The sequence below is a fragment of the Halichondria panicea genome, chromosome 5 (assembly GCF_963675165.1).
Source record: "Halichondria panicea chromosome 5, odHalPani1.1, whole genome shotgun sequence".
Lineage (NCBI taxonomy): Eukaryota > Metazoa > Porifera > Demospongiae > Suberitida > Halichondriidae > Halichondria > Halichondria panicea.
Genome location: NC_087381.1, coordinates 4,151,798 through 4,170,039, shown reverse-complemented (window position 1 = coordinate 4,170,039; position 18,242 = coordinate 4,151,798). Strand labels below are relative to the sequence as shown.

At 39.8% G+C, this 18,242-nt stretch overlaps 3 protein-coding genes across 3 annotated transcripts; 1 reads left to right on the top strand and 2 right to left on the bottom strand.

The window, feature by feature from the left end:
• The first annotated feature begins 1,547 nt into the window (after positions 1-1,547).
• On the top strand, positions 1,548-15,365 carry LOC135336373 (uncharacterized). The gene is made up of 12 exons (XM_064532134.1): positions 1,548-1,653; positions 2,008-2,047; positions 8,463-8,559; positions 8,626-9,111; positions 9,171-9,267; positions 9,331-9,493; positions 9,983-10,305; positions 10,386-10,544; positions 10,653-11,164; positions 11,311-11,421; positions 11,571-14,908; positions 15,076-15,365. Exons 1-5 carry the CDS (start codon positions 1,548-1,550, stop codon positions 9,240-9,242), a joined length of 801 nt encoding a protein of 266 aa, XP_064388204.1. The 3' UTR covers positions 9,243-9,267; positions 9,331-9,493; positions 9,983-10,305; positions 10,386-10,544; positions 10,653-11,164; positions 11,311-11,421; positions 11,571-14,908; positions 15,076-15,365.
• On the bottom strand, positions 2,699-6,219 carry LOC135336248 (uncharacterized). The gene is made up of 5 exons (XM_064532004.1): positions 5,091-6,219; positions 4,125-5,009; positions 3,965-4,063; positions 3,279-3,555; positions 2,699-3,155 (listed from the first exon to the last, which is right to left on the bottom strand). The coding sequence occupies exons 1-5, from the start codon at positions 5,406-5,408 to the stop codon at positions 2,932-2,934; spliced, it is 1,803 nt and encodes a 600-aa protein (XP_064388074.1). The 5' UTR covers positions 5,409-6,219; the 3' UTR covers positions 2,699-2,931.
• LOC135336251 (uncharacterized) lies at positions 12,082-13,688 on the bottom strand. The gene is made up of 4 exons (XM_064532008.1): positions 12,985-13,688; positions 12,725-12,879; positions 12,368-12,537; positions 12,082-12,309 (listed from the first exon to the last, which is right to left on the bottom strand). Exons 1-4 carry the CDS (start codon positions 13,686-13,688, stop codon positions 12,097-12,099), a joined length of 1,242 nt encoding a protein of 413 aa, XP_064388078.1. The 3' UTR covers positions 12,082-12,096.
• Positions 15,366-18,242: the final 2,877 nt, after the last annotated feature.

Here is an 18,242-nt window from a genome sequence, read left to right as displayed (position 1 = left end):
AACCTATACCCTTTATCTATATACCCCTTACCTAACCACCCCCCTAACACTAACTCTGTATAATTGTACTAACCTTACATGATAATTAAGTTATTGGAAGTTATAGTGACTGTATAATATTTTTACGCATGCATGCATGTACATAGGTTACTGTTCTTTGGATGGAGATCTGCCGGCCAATGTGTGCACTGCCAAAGACTAAAGCTAAAGCTGGACAGGATCGTGAGACTCGAGTATTAAATATTCACCAGGAAAGTGCTTGGAGGAAAGAGTAAAAATACCATCAAAATTTTGCCCAGCACATTGCGAGGAGTCCACTTCTCTTGTTCCAAGTTTGATGGATCACCAGTATGTACGGCGAAAACAAAACAAGCACCTCTTCCTAACACGGGTTGTAAGAAAGCTGGAAATATCAATCGTTTTTATGACCGAACTGCCGGACTTTTCGCTGTTGTAAGACCATGTGGAAACTTTATACATGCTTACATTTTCCTATACATTTTCCTATACATTACGTTTGGTAGGAATCTTGAAAGATTGAGGTATTAAGGGTATGACATTTAGGGTATGGAAGAATTTGGAAGCCAAAGGATCGTTGGGAGCTTAAAGTCAGGTTTTTGGTTGATTTGTTCCATTGTAACAAGCACACTGAGCTGGGTTGTATGTCCTGAGAACCCCCTGTGTCAATACCATCCTCATCTTTCTGCTTTCAGCGAAATCCACGGGGTAAATACTGAATGTGCTGAACAAGCTTTCAAGTGGCTCGGTCGGTTTAAATTCCACAATATTCGTCTCACAAGAAGTTTCACAAGAAGTTTACAAGAAGTTTACTTATAATTATTATCCTCTCATTGTCCTCTTCTATATATCTCAGTAAAACTTCAGTTATGCATGTATTTTATGTACAGTCATATTTCTCATTTCTGTTAACAGTCTCAGCTATGGGGGAGCAGATAGCAATGATAATACACATGCAAGAAATACAAATGCAGCATTATGTTATTTAATTAGCAATAATAGCAATAATAGCGCCTATAAGAAATAGCATGCTATTATTCTATTATTTGTTAGCGCCTATAAGAAATAGCGTATGGCGCAATATTAGTGCCAAAATTAGAGTATATATGTATTTGTATCTAGGGGGTACTCTTTTTGTCAACTGGTATAGAAAATAAACATTCAGGGGTACACTTTTTGTCAACTGGGGTATGGAAAATATATATTCAGGGGTCTTTTTGTCAACTGGTATAAAAACTGAATATATACACTTATCAGTTTAGGTCCAAAAAATAATTGTTTAGCTACTAAACTAACTACTCTCTTCTATTGGAAAGAGTACCCTCAAATAAAAAGAGTACCCCCAAATAAAAAGAGTACCCCCAAATAAAAAGAGTACCCCCAAATAAATCCTAAGGTTAAAGTACATGTACTTTAACCTTTAGTGCACATGCGCAATAAGCTTCAACACGTGGCTCAGTCATAGACCAAAGATACTGTTATCTGTTAGTCTTCTGTTAGCAGTGTGATCGTGACAGTGTGATCGTGACATGGCTACTGGAAACCCAAACGGTTATCCATATAATACAGATGGAGTGGAAGCTACGAGAAACTTCTTGAGGCAGGCTCTTACAAGACTTCCTGAAAGAAGTGCAGGTGTGATTACGTTGCAGGTGTGATTACGTTTATAGTATCATCATTTATAGTATCATCATTTATATTACGAAGAGTTAGAGCTAGAGGGATTTAACTATTGGTCTGTGACCATGCAATAACTAGTGTGTCAAAACTTGTGATGTTAAGATATTGGTCTGTGACCATGCAATAACTAGTGTGTCAAAACTTGTGATGTTAAGAGGGGGGGGGGGTCTAAAAATTAATGTCGTAAGAGCTTTGGAAGTACCCTTAACCTTATAGAGCAAAAATAGTATGCAGCAGAATAAAACTCTCATAAGTGAGAGCATAATATAATCACTTTGGGAATTCACATGCTATGTTTTTGATATGCAGGAAGGGGTGTCCAGCGTCAGCAGATGATGCAACCTGAAAGGTATGAGGTGCCAAATGAGTCAAAATGAATTTGCCTAGGTCTCCGCACAAACTTTGCTAGGACCTCCTATATGCTATATAGGAGGTCCTATATACTATATAGGAACTCTTATATACTATATAGGATCTCCAATATGCTATATAGGAACTCTTATATACTATAATAGGATCTCCTATATGCTATATAGGACCTCCTATATGCTATATAGGAGATCCTATATACTATATAGGAACTCTTATATACTATAATAGGAGATCCTATATGCTATATAGGAACTCTTATATACTATATAGGATCTCCTATATGCTATATATGATCTCTTATATGCTATATAGGAACTCTTATATACTATATAGGATCTCTTATATGCTATATAGGAACTCTTATATACTATATAGGATCTCCTATATGCTATATAGGACCTCCTATATGCTATATAGGAGGTCCTATATACTATATAGGAGATCCTATATAGGAATTCTTATATATATATATATATATATATATATATATTCTTATATATATATATATGCTATAATTATAGGAACTCTTATTATAGGATCTCCTATATGCTATATAGGAACTCTTTATATACTATGTATAGGATCTCCTATATAGGAACTCTTGTATAGTATAATTATAGGACCTCCTGCATACATGTATACTTAAAATTAATAGGCTATATAAATATATAAATATTAAAAAAAAATTGAACTTGACTTCCTGGATATAAATACGAAGTGCATATAATAAGAACTATTATATGCCTATCAATCATGACAAAACAAATGGAAATGGAATCATAATAATGAGCCGAGTCCAATCATAAAATTAATAATAAGTTCCAACCCAGCATAATAATAAGTTCAATAAGTTCCCGCGACTTAAACAGTGTTAAATGAGTTGCAAGCAAGTATTGACATCATTGCTTGCACAAACAGATCATATGATTCCTGTGTAGAGACAAAAACTCCTGCTGGAAGTGTGATAGAGTTTGAACAAACATGAGCAGTTATAGCACCCCTTGCGTCAGGCACAGTCGTGACGTGGATGGTTCTTTTTTTGACAAAGTTCATTCCTGTGACGTGTTTCACAAATGTCACCAAACCTACATAATTATAAAACAAAATGGTTAGGATAATACCTTGTGTTGCTTTTTCTAATTAAAGCCCACAAGTGATTGATAGGTATGCACATGATAGGTATGCACATGCACCTATGCATAGCTTACCCTCTTGATCGAGATTCTTCACGAACTTTGTCAAGTGCTTGATTGCAATGTCTTGGTCTTCCGTAGGTTGATTATTGTAGAGTGCCTGACACACATCATCATTGGACAAATCACCAGTACTAACAAAAAGCGAGACAAAACAACTCGGGAAATTCCTCATCAGCTTAAGGATGCCACAGGCCTTCAGACCTTCAGCTAGGCTGTCAAAAACTGGCTTTCTTTGGTACAAAGCATCTGACATAAGCAAGCTTTGTGCTACTTGAGACTTCGTGTCAACCTACAAGCAAATGTATATATAGTGATCATAATGAAAGCACTGCGGGTGCTGGCGCCTCAGTGGAGGTGCTAAAGCTATATACATAACATAAAGTGTTCAACACATAATTGCATTCAAGGAGTGGGTAGTGATCGACCATGATTGTTGTTTGATACCAAAAGTTCAAGTCTAAAATTTAATAGAGTCTCTTCTCAGCTAGTGTTCTAGTGCAGAGCTAACTACACTCCATAGACAGTTTTGCTACTGAAAAGGCTACAATAATAATATTATTCCAAGTAAGCAAAACTAGGCATAACTCGAGAACGAAACTCCTTCATTGATCCCTGAGCAGCTGTAGCAGTCTACACAGACGCACACACAAACACAACGCACACACACACACACACACACACAAAAGCAGCTAACTCACTGTCAACGGTGTGGTCACGACACACTGCTGCAAAACATCCAATACGTAATCCTTTGACAGTAACTCATTGACATCTTCCTGTTTGTTAATCTCACCAATCTAAAAAATGAGAGCATATCCATTATTACATATACATAACCTGTATAATGTGCATACGTACCTCCTCTACGACTAAATGCACAGCATGAGACAGGTCATCTTTCGTGACATATGGAAGTGCTTCATCCATACCACCAACCATGTACCAGAAGCAGACTGGTGATAGGTAGGGGAAGCCAACTCCGTCCTGGCCGATAGAATGAGAAATCATTTGCCCAAGGACTTTCATTATCCCAGTGGATTGGATTTCAATGCTGTTGATTGGCCTGAGATACCTCGGTGGACCTTCAAACAAGGTAATGTGCTTGTTATCGGCGAAAGCTTGAAACACATCATTGAAAACTTGACGTCGCACACCTCCAGTGTCAATAGCTGGAGAGTTGTCGAGTAAAATCCTTGACGGCCTGCAAAACTCGATATTTCCTGCCTTGTATGCTCCAACCAAGTCCAACCATATATCATTAGAATCAACGTGTATCTTGTGTGACCTCCCATCGACAAAGGAATCTTTCACTGGCTTTAGAAGCATTTCTTGGGTAGGGCCAACACAAAGGCATTCTACAGCTGCGTCAAAATCGTGCCCAAACAAGCGATAAATGGTTGAAATTTGTGACTGGGAAAATTTTGTTTCAAACATTGAGATCAGGTCTTCCTGTGACCCTGCTTGTATTTGGGGCTGATATTCCTCTGCTATTTGGAACTGTGATCTAGCAGGCTCATCGGCTGCTTGGAATTGTGGCGTAGGCTCATTGTCTTCCAAAGGTAAGTGAGAGCTTGTACTTGGCTTGGAGGTAGATTCTGAGTCAATCACAATAATATCAGCTGGCTGCACAGATGTAGTGGACGTGGACAGAGGGAGAGTTGACTGCAGAGGAGATTTGCTTTCTATCTCGTCCTTATAAGTTGGAAGATTTATGCTATCCTCATCACTGCTCAAATGCTGGTTCTGGGTGATAAAAAATTATTGTATAGTATCAGCAGTACACATTTTACACCGAGACTTTGCTAAGTCACATTTTAAACTCACGTCATAGAGACACTCTATAGTTTCATCAGCAAGCAAATAGATGCATCCCCCACTTTTGGCTAGCGTGGAAACCACTCGCCCTGTCCACTCGAAATTTTCTTTTACCGTCGGACAGCAGAGCGACCGTGTACCTTCGCCAGATTTTTGAAGATATTTAAACTTGAAACGCTCTCCCCTTTCAATGAGACTCAAGGATAGTTGGAAAGGTTGAGAAAACACTGTGCAAATTTCTTTTGATACGTCATCAGCACTCATATCCGAATTAAATTCGAACTTTCCCAAAAGGCCAGCATCAGATAGTATCTTCCTTTTCTCCATGCGTGGAATTGGTACATGGCTGTGGTCTTTACCCCATTCCCTTGGTATTACCTCAATATCTCTGACATAAAAGGATGTCGTCTTCTTGCTGCTGCTAGATTTTTTTTGTTTCTTTTTCTCAAACACAGAAGGCAGTGAACGCTTTCGTTTTTTGTCTGGCTTTGATGACAAAAAAGATGCAGAAAATGAGTTACTGGCAGTTAGCTCTCTCCTAGAGATGCAGCCATCGGTGATGAAAATGAGTTGTTGGCCGTAGAGCTCTCTCCTAGCAATGCAGCCCTCGAATGCAAAGTTCCTGAGAAAATACACATGGCAGTATAATTAAAATACATATATGATATATTATATGATTGATTGCACCCTTCACCTTTAATTTAATTTTTGTTCTGCTGCTCTAATTTTAATTTCAAAATTGTGCTTAGATAATTAAAATGCACGTGGCCTCGGGGGTAGGTACAGGTAGGTAGGTAGGTAGGTATAGGTAGAACCACAGCTAGCTAGATGTAGTAGCTAAACCACACCTATTCAACTGTTCCAAAGTTCGAGAACCACTCTAGTAATTATGATTCCAAAACTATTTTGCTGCGTGCAGAATGATTATCTTAATAGCCCTTCTTTACAGGAGGCCTAGAAATAAGTAAGCATACCTTGTTGTCCACTAAGGCCTTCTCTCACACCAATTCACACCAATTAGAACAGCATCTGAGACTGCTCTTGATATAGCCTCGTATGCAGCATTGTCTGACATAATTATCCTCTGGCTTGTTGTTGATCAACACACGTGGTCAATCAATTGTGCTCTAAATAGAGTTTATTCACACGTGCTGGAATCAATTGTGCTCTAAATAGAGTTTATCTACATTGTACTGAAACAAAGTGAATTAAAATACTCTCCTCACAAAGCCTATCAAGTTAGTTATGAATCCCTCACCAAAGGGTAGACCACCTCTGAAAGTTGATAAACGTCATCTAAACTTCCTACTATCTGCTAATTTTAAATGGAAAGATATCTCAGCAATTCTCGATGTCTCTGTCAAAACACTACAAAGAAGAGCAAAAAACTGGAATTTGTCCAAGTTCCATCAAAACATTAACGATGATGAAGTGGACACTATTGTGAGAGAAATAATATTGTGAGAGAAATAATTGATCGATTCCCTACCGCAGGGGAAGTTATGTTAGCTGGATATCTGAAGTCACAAAGTGTTAGCATACAACAACGTCGCCTTCGAGAAAGCATTCATCGGATACGAGGACATAGCACTACTTCTCGAAGAATTCAGAGGCGGGTTTATAATGTCCCAGGTCCTAACTACCTATGGCATGCAGATGGGCACCATAAACTAATTAGGTATAGACTAGTAATTCACGGTGCAATAGACGGATTTTCTCGTCTAGTTACTTTTCTAAAGTGCTCGGACAATAATCGTGCTGAAACAGTTTACAACCTTTTTATGCCAGCGATTAGGGAATATGGATGTCCACTAAGACTGCGTACAGATAAAGGAGGAGAAAATGTAGATATGTGGAGGCACATGGTCGCTATTAGAGGTGAAGACACAAATGCTTATATTGCTGGTAGTAGTGTCCATAATTGTCGGATAGAACGATTGTGGAGAGATGTGAGATCAAGTGTTGTATCTACATATGCTACTGTGTTCAAGCAGTTGGAAATTAGTGGTGTTTTGGATGTGGAAAATGATACTGATCTTTTTTGTCTTCAATACGTTTTTATCCCAAGAATAAATAAATCACTCGATGCTTTCCGTGAGGGCTGGAACCACCACTCCTTGTCAACAGAAGGAAACTGGTCTCCAATACAACTGTATACGGCTTTCTCAATTGGAAACCCTTTGTTTGATCTAAATGTTGATCCAAACCAGTATGGGGTCGAGGATGATGATGTTGAAGAGGGGAATGAATTAATGGATGTACCCCAGACCAAAAATCCCCTTTCAGATCTCGAGTTATCTTCTTTGTTTTCTGTAAACCCCCTTCAGCAGTCACATTCTTTTGGTGCCGATTTATACATGAACACTTTGCTTACAGTGGGACAATTTTTAAGTCAATAGTATTATTTATAGTAAGGGTATATTATAATTATACTTCTTCGTAATTTAATTCGCACTCATGGATGCATGCATATAATAATTACAATTATTATACATGCAGTTTTTATAATAATTAGAAGGAGTTCCTAGTATAATAGCAGATCCTATTATATAGGAGTTCCTATTTCGTATATAGCATATAGGAGATCCTATATAGTATTTATAGGACCTCCTATATAGCATAATTATAGGAGGTCCTATAATAGTATTATAAGAGTTCCTACATAGCATATAGGAGATCCTATAATAGAGTTCCTTATATATAGGACCTCCTACATATAATAATATAGTCTCATGAATCAGCCGCACCGAGAGGTGCGGCTGATTCATGAGACTACTACATATATAGCATATAGGAGGTCCTATATTATAGTATATATAAGAGTTCCTATATAAGCATAAATTATAGGAGATCCTATATAGTATATAAGAGTTCCTATATAGCATATAAGAGATCCTATATAGCATATAGGAGATCCTATTATAGTATATAAGAGTTCCTATATAGCATATAGGAGATCCTATATAGTATATAAGAGTTCCTATATAGTATATAGGACCTCCTATATAGCATATAGGAGATCCTATATACTATATAGTATATAAGAGTTCCTATATAGTATATAGGACCTCCTATATAGCATATAGGAGGTCCTATATAGCATATAGGAGATCCTATATAGTATATAAGAGTTCCTATATAGCATATAAGAGATCCTATATAGGAGATCCTATTATAGTATATAAGAGTTCCTATATAGCATATAGGAGATCCTATATAGTATATAAGAGTTCCTATATAGCATATAGGAGATCCTATATAGTATATAAGAGTTCCTATATAGTATATAGGACCTCCTATATAGCATATAGGAGGTCCTAGCAAAGTTTGTGCGGAGACCTAGGCAAATTCATTTTGACTCATTTGGCACCTCATAGAAAGGAGTGGCCTGCAACCTCTCCAGCTGATGATGCAACCTGCTAATCAAGCACCGAGTGGTGTTCAACCTCTCCAGCAGATGATGCAACCTGCTAATCAAGTGAGTGGTCTGCAACCTCTCCAGCAGATGATGCAACCTGCTAATCGTGGTGTGCAACCTCTCCAGCATCAGCAGATGATGCAACCTCGCTCACAAATGCTTGGTCGTAACACTGCGCAAGTGCAACGGCCATCCTGGATGCAAAGAAAAGGAAAAGGGCCCAAAAAGTACAAAAAAGTGAAACTTAGCCTTTGGGAGCACGAGTTCATCTGTTTAGCTAGTTGTGGCCAGTTGACTCCACCTTCGTCAATGGAGAAAATTGATCTAATCAGGGCAGGTCTAGGTCCGAAAAAGATACCATTCCTTGACTTTGGAGAGCCTTTCGAATTTCATGATGAAATCACCAGTGCATTTCCAAAGTTACGCAACGCTGGTGGCTACGAGTTACTACGCACCCAGCAACACAACAATCGAGAGCTATTTGTCATTAGCCCACCATCTGGCGGATACACTGCAGAGTATCTGCGTCGTATTGTTGGCCAGGCTAAAGTGTTTGTTAGGCCGATTCAGAAAGACCTGTCATTGGATCCACTAGTGGACAAAGATGACTTGGTATGCTATTTAGTTGTGTGACTTTTGTGTTATTGTTTACTGGGCATTGTTTATTGTAGGGAATAGCTCCTGTTGAAAAGTGTATGCACTGCGAGAAGTCAGTACCAATGCAGTACCAATGCACCTGTTGAGAAGCCACATCAAAGCTTGTGTCAGGTAATTTATTAGATTGTGCGTTAAAACTGTACCAAACTGTACCAACAACTGTTGTGTATATAGGGATAACAAGTGCTCCCCACCTGAAGCAGGTGAGTGTTCGGAGTATTTACGAAGTGGGGGTTACATTCCTTCTGAGATGGAGGAATTCCTAGAAGATGGCTGCACACGGTCCCCTACTTCTCCAACTGCTCCCCCATTTTCTCCAATAACGCCATGCCAAGGGGTAATTTGTTATTGTCTTGTTACATATACGTGACAGGCTCTGGGAAAACAGACCAATTGGCGCAAGCTATAATTTTTGCGATCTATATACCAGATGATAGAGCAAAGAATTGCCTACGTATTGATGTGCTTAGTTTGCACATATCTCGTTCCATGCCTGAGTTATGCGCGTTAGAAACTCGAAGTTGTAAAACAGCAGTATTGAGAAACGCCCACTCAAAGATTGCTAAATTGGGAAAAGTAAGGTAATGGTGGCTGCTTAGACAAAGCGCTTTGGTGGAAAGAGTTGGATTCAGAGCATCAGATTTTGCAGAGAGGTAGTATAAAGACTGTAGATAACTATAATCCAAGAAAAAAAATTATGAGATTATACACTGTAGTCTATAAATCTGGCTATTGCTCAATACCAATATCTGCTCCAATTGGTCTGTTTTCCCAGAGCCTGTCACATACGATGTGACTGGCTTACTGTGACTGATGTGTGTTTTAGGCTATCTCAACTGCTACACAAGTGTTGATTTGTTTGAAAGTGATGTGTCAGAAGCAATTTCGAGAAGCCTTCAAGATGCTGTAGAAGGGTATGTGTTAGACGTGATTTTTTGGCAAATTATTGTGTGTAGCGTGGAGGAAGTTGACACACTGCAGGATGTAGTGGTGATGTTGCAGCAAAAAAATGGTATCAAGCTTCCGAGTACTGATGAGGAGTGGGATATGACCCCTCGTTGTAGCTTAGATGTAAGGAGGAGTCATGTGGTTGTTGATGGTGTGAGAGCAGCTGAAAAGAAGCGATTCAATTCTACTAACCTACTTCGGGTATGTTGTTGCAGTACAAGTATATAGTGTAGATACTTGGGTTGGTGTTGAACATTAACATTTCTATAATACTTTCACAGGTTCACTTTGTTGGTGAAGAGGGTGTTGATACCGGTGGTCCTTCTAGAGAATTCTGGCGTCTGTTTGCCAGTGGTGTTTCTTCTTCTTACTGTGTTACTGTGTGTCCAATGATAGCGGTGAATGTTTCCTAGACAAGAATGTACCTACCAGCTCTGCAGGTTAGTCCTCGTAGCACTGTGCCTATGATTATAGTTAAATCGAGGCGGGTGTCATGTGTCCACTATGTTAGTCATACAATTTTATGTTTATGTTGTCTTTTTTTATAGCGGGGTGACTTTAAAGCTATTGGAATGTTGATTGCCATGTGTATTGTGCAAGGTGGTTCGGGCTTACCAGTACTGCACCCTTCCGTCTACAATTATATTGCTACCGGTCAGTATATTGGACAAGTGGTTAATGACAAGGAAGTTGCAGATTCAGAAGTTCAGGTTTTGCTAGAGCAGGTAAGGTTGTATATTTATAGTAAGTAAAGTACAAGCTGAGAAAGCAGACAAAGACGAAGACCTTACATTTCTATTTGATGACGACAATCCAGACAAGGCTAACGATTCCCTTGTGTGTGAAACTGGATTCCGTAAGGCATTATGTTTGCTGACTGTTAACGATAAAGACCACTTGAAGAAAACCTTACGGGACTATCACACTCTCATTAAGACGAAGGCAGAAATGGATCAGCTGTTTGAGGGTTTACAAAACCAGAGTGTTCTGGAAACAATAATAAAGTACTCTTTTTTGATGAAACCTCTGTTTGTTGCTGAGGCTACTGTTCTCAACAAAGGTATATAAATATAATAGTGTATTTAATTATATAGATATCTGTAGCGGGGTGTAATTGTACACCCGTGTACACATCATTAATTGCCTTGTACACATACATAATTTAAGTGTACATTGCTTAATTTCTGTTTTCTCCTTTAATTGTAGTGTATTTTAAGTCACTTCTGAAGGCCAACTTTTCTTCTGAAACCAATCCTCGAAGGGGTAAAGAAGAGGCTACGTACATGTTTCTACTAGACTTCATTGAGGAATGTGAAGGTAATTATAATTAATTTATTTTTGTAAGTGACTTATAAGTGACTTATACATTCAACAATACACATTTAATTAAGTGGATATTGTTCAAAGGTTGTAGGTTACGGCGGCAACGTAGGTTACGGCGGCAATCTTTTTTCCCTTAATTGCAGATCGAGACGTTATTACAGAAAATGGAGAGGTGGTAACTGTCGAAGACATTCTCATTTTCTTTACAGGAGCGTCAAAAGAGCCTCCTCTTGGATTCCCCACACGACCTGTGCTGACTTTCATTGAAGGACAGCTGGCAACAGCCAGCACATGTGACCTTTGTATAAGGATTCCCTTCAAGCATGACAATTATGAACAGTTCAAGCAGTGTTTTGTACTCTCCCTAAAAGGAAACGATGGCCTTGGCATCCTTTGAACTGAACAGTGACTTTTCATTTTTTGACTCATTTAACCAACCCGTTACTCACTACTTTGCTCAACTGCTCAACTGCTAGTGTTCACATCACACTCATTTCTCATTAACCGGCCGTTAACTGAATATAATTATGTGCAATTATCATAAAATTAAAGAGGATGTCAATTAATGGTTATGGAAGCTCACCCCCACTCGGTTATAAGTGTAATAATCATAATAAATTATTGTCAGTTTCATACACACAAAGTCACACAACAAATTAATATCTATCTCTAACTAATATGGCTGTACACATATTGAATTGTTCTTGCATACACATCTAACCCATACTCAGAACTTAGCTGAACAGGATCAATTTGTATACACAGCTGTTCATAATCGTCACTGGTAAGAGGTACGTCTGGTGGATCCACGCATACAACACCATCATTGTCAGAAGTGAGTGGCCCATTCCAATCCAACCCAAACTGATCGAGTGATGATACCTAAACAACGTGACGGAGTGTAGGAGTGTAAATCATTTACATTACAGTGTAAGCTTACCTCATCATCACAGAAATCTGGATGCGTGCCAGTCAACCAAAGTTGATTTGGGCTCAGATTACGCACTGATGACAATGGGTGATTATTCCATGCACTTTCGAACTGTTTTAGGCTTTCATTGATGCGAGGCACATACACATAGTGCAGTGAAAACAGGTGTAGTGGATCATCTATGTTTAATATACCAACATCTTCCATGTAACAAAAAAGAGAGTAGTACACAATAATACATGAGCTGAACACATCACGCCAAAGCCTTTCAATGCGTTGATTATGCACGCTTCGGCCACCAATAAAGCTGCCTCTTCCAGATACGTAGGGCAATCATATAGTCACTAACAACAACATTTTCCCCACCTCGGTCAGCCCTCACACGACTTGGATTGCCATAATAGCGGACAGCTTCGGAAAAAGCTTGCATAACAGTGTCGGCTCTGTTGTTACTGGAACACTTTAAGAACACTATCAAACGACTGTAACCATCTATCCCACCATGGGTTACTAGCTTCCACCTGAGACCAAAATGTAAATACCATTTTTATATAGGGCAGATTGAAATGTCATGTCAGGCCAAACTGACGAGTAATTACACCTTTACACCTCTACTATTAACTTACCGGATCAGCTTGTGGTGTCCGTCAATATGCCATAGGTGTTGAGGACCAGGTACGGAGTAACATCGCCTCCTGATAATCTGGAGCCTCCTTAACACACTACCTTCTGGGTCAACTCGAGACTGTGCCTCTTGTACCCGGTGATATTGAACCCGAATACCACGAGAAATGAGATGGCCATACATTTGTCGATTTCCACAGTTAGGAAATAGGCGCTGGATGTCAGCTATGACCTCTTCCAGTTGATTATCACTGAGCTGTGAATAAGTTGATCGAATGGACATATTGTTCTCAGACATTCTACGTCGAACGGTACGAATTGACACACCTAATAGCTGGGAAATTTGAGGTACAGAGAAACGGTGATCAATAAGGTATCTGAGCTGATCACAGGGAATCTGAAATGAAGGCCTTCCCACTTCTCCAGAAGCTAAGGTAGGTGTACAAAATCTGCTCGCAACTGGTCGTGCCACCAGCATATCCACCAAATTGCTCATTTCCTTATAAGCTTGTGCTACATAGCCCAGGGCTTCCGTTTCTGTTTGACTCAAAGATCCATCAACAATCTCTGTAGCCAACAATTCTCTATACATCAACTCTATCCTCCTCTTGTAACTATCAGCAGCTTCCAGCGTAGTTACACCAGAGTTCCCAGTATTCAGATCGTCGATAAGTGTTCTAAGGGACTCTAATAACCATGAAGACATGCTGTACTGCACTGTACTATACTGGCGAGCTGTACTGGTACAGTAAGTAGGGATACACTCAAACTCTAAGCCTGCGCTTTAAATAGAAATACAAGCGAGGTTAAAGTACGTGTACTTTAACCTTAGGAGTACTTTAACCTTAGGATTTATTTGGGGGTACTCTTTTTATTTGGGGGTACTCTTTTTATTTGAGGGTACTCTTTCCAGTTCATGTACATTTAAAATTATATAGAAGAGTAGTTAGTTTAGTAGCTAAACAATTATTTTTTGGACCTAAACTGATAAGTGTATATATTCAGTTTTTATACCAGTTGACAAAAAGACCCCTGAATATATATTTTCCATACCCAGTTGACAAAAAGTGTACCCCTGAATGTTTATTTTCTATACCAGTTGACAAAAAGAGTACCCCCTAGATAAAAATACGTATATACTCTAATATTGCGCCATAATAGCGTGCTTATTAGCAACACAGTATGAAAAAGCTATTATTTGCTAATAGCAACACGATATGAAATAGCATTAACCGTTGACGTTGCAGCCATATCAATTTTCAAAAAATGCACAAAATTTATTAGTCCGTAGAAAACAGTGCGTAACTCGAAAGCGCTTGAAGTTTTGATTGTGCAAGGAAGAAAGACTATCTACAGGATGATTCCTGAATCACTTACTATCTCGAAGGTTTGGCAGTGATCTGTTTCAATCAAGTACTTGGTTCTACTTTGATACAAGATTCGCTAGAAGCTCTAATATTTATTGTGCTAGGTATATAGGACGTAGCTGCTGAGTTTGTAGTGCTGAGAGGCCTTGCTTAACTTTTTTTGTGTGTAAGTGCACTAGGTACTAGGTGTGGCTGATCACCAGATGGCCACCAGATGGCCACGTGTGTGAAAGTTAAAACAAGAAGCAGTTGAGTGGCAGTAAGGTTATAACTCGAAAGCCCTTCGACTTTTGAGTGTGCAAATTATCTACAGGATGATGCCTACTATCTGGAAGGTTTGGCTGTCATCTGCTACTGTCAAGCGGTAAGTAGTAGTTGCGTATAATTGCGTATTTGATACATGCCTGTTTAGATTCGCTAGAAGCTTCATACAGTATTGTAGTAGGTATATAGTACATAGCTGTAGTGCTGAGAGCTACACAACAAGGTACTGGGTGTCACTGGATCTGAGGAACTAAGTAACAGTGGAAGCAAGTAACAGTGGAAGCAAGCAAGCAAGGTAAGCCAACCTGTACTACTATAGGCTTCTCTTGTTCTTATTGTGAACATGAGTGATAGCAATAGTGATAGCAAGTTGTTTTTTCAAGTAGAAATAATAGATCATAATAATTATAGGTACACAGATTACTGTTCTTCAGATCATTGTTCTTTGTTTTTGTGCCACAGATAAAAACAGTCCTGCTGTGGGTTACCATTGTGGCTCCTCGCAGTACCGTCCCTTTCGCTACAACAAATATGGGAACATCTTCCTCGACGTCATTTCGATGGACATGGCCACCAGTACGACCTGCTCGACGCCGACTACGCCAATTGAAGGCGGAACTCCTTGATGTTCTTTAGTAGCGTTTGCATGTATATAGGCGTTAGCCACGTCGAACAAAAACATAAAAACGTATTTGTAAAACTTTCTGCTTTTTGTTTGGCAGCTGCTCCGCCCATAATTATGCTGGTTGTAAGCTGGTTGTATGCCATTATTGAGATGCGGGTTCCATCCTTCTGTCGTCGCAGAACAGAACTGGTAGCTGCGGGCTGGGTGTTTGTAGAGAGGACATTGACGACTTTGTTGTCCTTCCAGGAGATGCCCGTCACTTCTGGAATGTCTTGGATTCACCCCTGTGTAAAGGTAAAGGCAAATCAGTGTGTGTGTGTGTGTGTGTGTGTGTGTGTGTGTGTGCATTGTGTGGTGTGTGTGCGTGCGTGCGCAATACGTATTACGTGTGTGTGGGTATATGTCACACATGTGTTTGTGTGTGGGTGTGTAGCGTTGAATTGTGTAGCGTTGAATTAGTAAAATTAACTGTGTACCTTTGTTTTAGAGATACAGTCTGTTTTTAAAATAACTATTTATTATGCGCTCAACAGATGCGCTCAACAGATGCGCTCAACTGAATTAAACATTGTTATTATAATTACCTGGAGGTTGTTGAGCAGAGGTGGAGGTGGAGGTGAGGTGGAGGTGGAGGTGGGTGGGGGTGGCTATTGAGAGTTGAGTGGTGGTGGTGGCTGTTGAGAGTTGAGCGGTGGTTGAGGTGGGGGTGGCTGTCGTGGTGACTGTCGAGGGTTGAGCGGTGGTTGAGGTTGGGGTGGCTGTTGAGGATTGAGCGGGGTGGTTGAGGTGGCTGTTGAATGTTTGGTAGAGGTTGCAAAAGTAACCCCAACCCGCCCTCAGCCACTCATATTATCTAAATAATAACAAAAGTATTACATAATAATATTATAATTTTATTCAGTTGTATTTATGTATTATTTTACATATTCCTCGTCGTCAGACTCTAGGTCTGAAAATTCATTGTCGCTCCCTTCCCTCATAGGTTCCTCATCATCGGACTCCAAGCACCTGCCATTCTTCGAGTTTTAGATAGGTAGAATTAATTTGCATGTATTTATTGTCATATCTGCCTATATCTGTCACTGAATTAATTTGTGCAAAATTTTTATGTGTTACCCCCATGCAATGCTTAGTCTACAGTTACCTTAGCTAGCGGTCGGCCGTTTGCAGTGCTCTAGCAAGCCAGTAGGTCCTCCTTTAGAGATCTTGCAAAAAGAAGACGTTCAACTGCAGCTGCCGCAAAAATGCGTCATAGCGAAACGGCTGCACCTTAATGTACTTTTTTGCTTGTTGTTCCACCATGGCTACTGTCAGCAGCCACAGACAAATTGGCTGCTCAAATACATTTTCCATCCGACGATGACCGTTTCGGGGGCTGAATGAGGGCCCCCAACACTTACGTGCTTAATGCTAATCGCAGGGGCCGTACTCCCCCAAAACCTAACTGCAGTCACGTGACCCCAACCTCTAGCATGACAGAGCACGTGACATCTCTTAGACCGGTACTGCCAAAAGATAGTAATATCCTCGCGTAGGATATGACGCATTACCTCAATCATCTACTGCAATCTGTACGACCATAGTTAATTGGTCAAAACCAGCACTCAGCGTCTTGGAACAAGTTTGGGCAACTATAGTAAGCTTTAATATGAATTTATCTTGGCTGAGGATAGACTGAGCCAGTTGCAAAAATTAAGAATTTTTCGAGCACTGCAAAGTGTACATAATAATTATACATAATTTTACAATCTCCTTACATTTTTCAGTTGATTCTTGAATATCAACTCCGGTGATTCGTCATTGTTTCTGATAGTCTCCAGCGCCCCCGTATATGTGAGGTCTGGGAAAGCTCTGACAGCATGTAGAATTCCAGCATTTCGCAGGCCCTCACAGAATTGGTCAAGAAACCTGGAAACTCTGAAGACTGCCTGACAATTTCCTGCCCAATTACATGTTGGCCTGAGTTAATGTGTGTATTGACAAAAGAGCTAATTATTTAGCAGGTATAGAGGCAAACGCAAATATACTATGAGCAAATTTACCGTCACCAGCTGAGAACGTTGGAGAACTTGCAGAGTGACGTCCATCTGGGTGACAGCTGCCATTTGACAGCTGCCATTTGACAGCTGCCATTTTCTCGCTGGTGTTTGCATCTTGCATCTATAGGAAATACATAAAAAGAAGTTCAATACAGTATACTCTCAGACCTGTTTCAACACGAAACTTGCGTCACACGCACCTCAGCATCGTCACCTCAGCATCGTCGAGTGCCATGTACTGTGAAGTCAGCGGGCATGAAAGAAACTGAAGAAATCTCAAAGTTCATGATAGAAGGGTGTACCTGCGGTAGAGCTTGTGTGTCACACTTCAGCGAGATGCAAGTGAGATGCAAGTGACAGATTCTCGACGAGACTGTTCCGAGCTTGAGAAGGAGGAGCTGGATTTGGTACTGCTGGGACAGGTGCATGCCTTCATGAACGCCAGTGAAACGTGTGGAGTCAACCACAAGTGACTCCACAAGCACAAGGAAGTTGTGTGGGAGAGGAGCACTATGGTGTACCTCCATAGCGGCATACAAGTCTGTTCCTATGTCTTCCTCTTTCTACACGGAGTTGGTGAGGATTATTGAGAAACATGAGTAATACACAGTACATACAACATAACTTTTAATCTTGAAAAACATAGAGTTCCTAAGGACAGTAACACTTAGGACAGTAATACACAGTACATACAACGCAATTTAAAATTACTTTACGTACAGTTGCTAAGGACAGTAATACACAGTACATACAACACGGACAGTAACACACAGTCAATACAACGCAATTTAAAAGGACAGTAATACACAGTACATACAGCAATTTAAAATGATTTAAAATGACTTTACATACAGTTGCTAAGGACAGTAACACACAGTACATACAACCTTACATACAACCACGCAGTACATACAACGCAATTTGCTAAGGACAGTAATACACAGTACATACAACACAATCTAAGG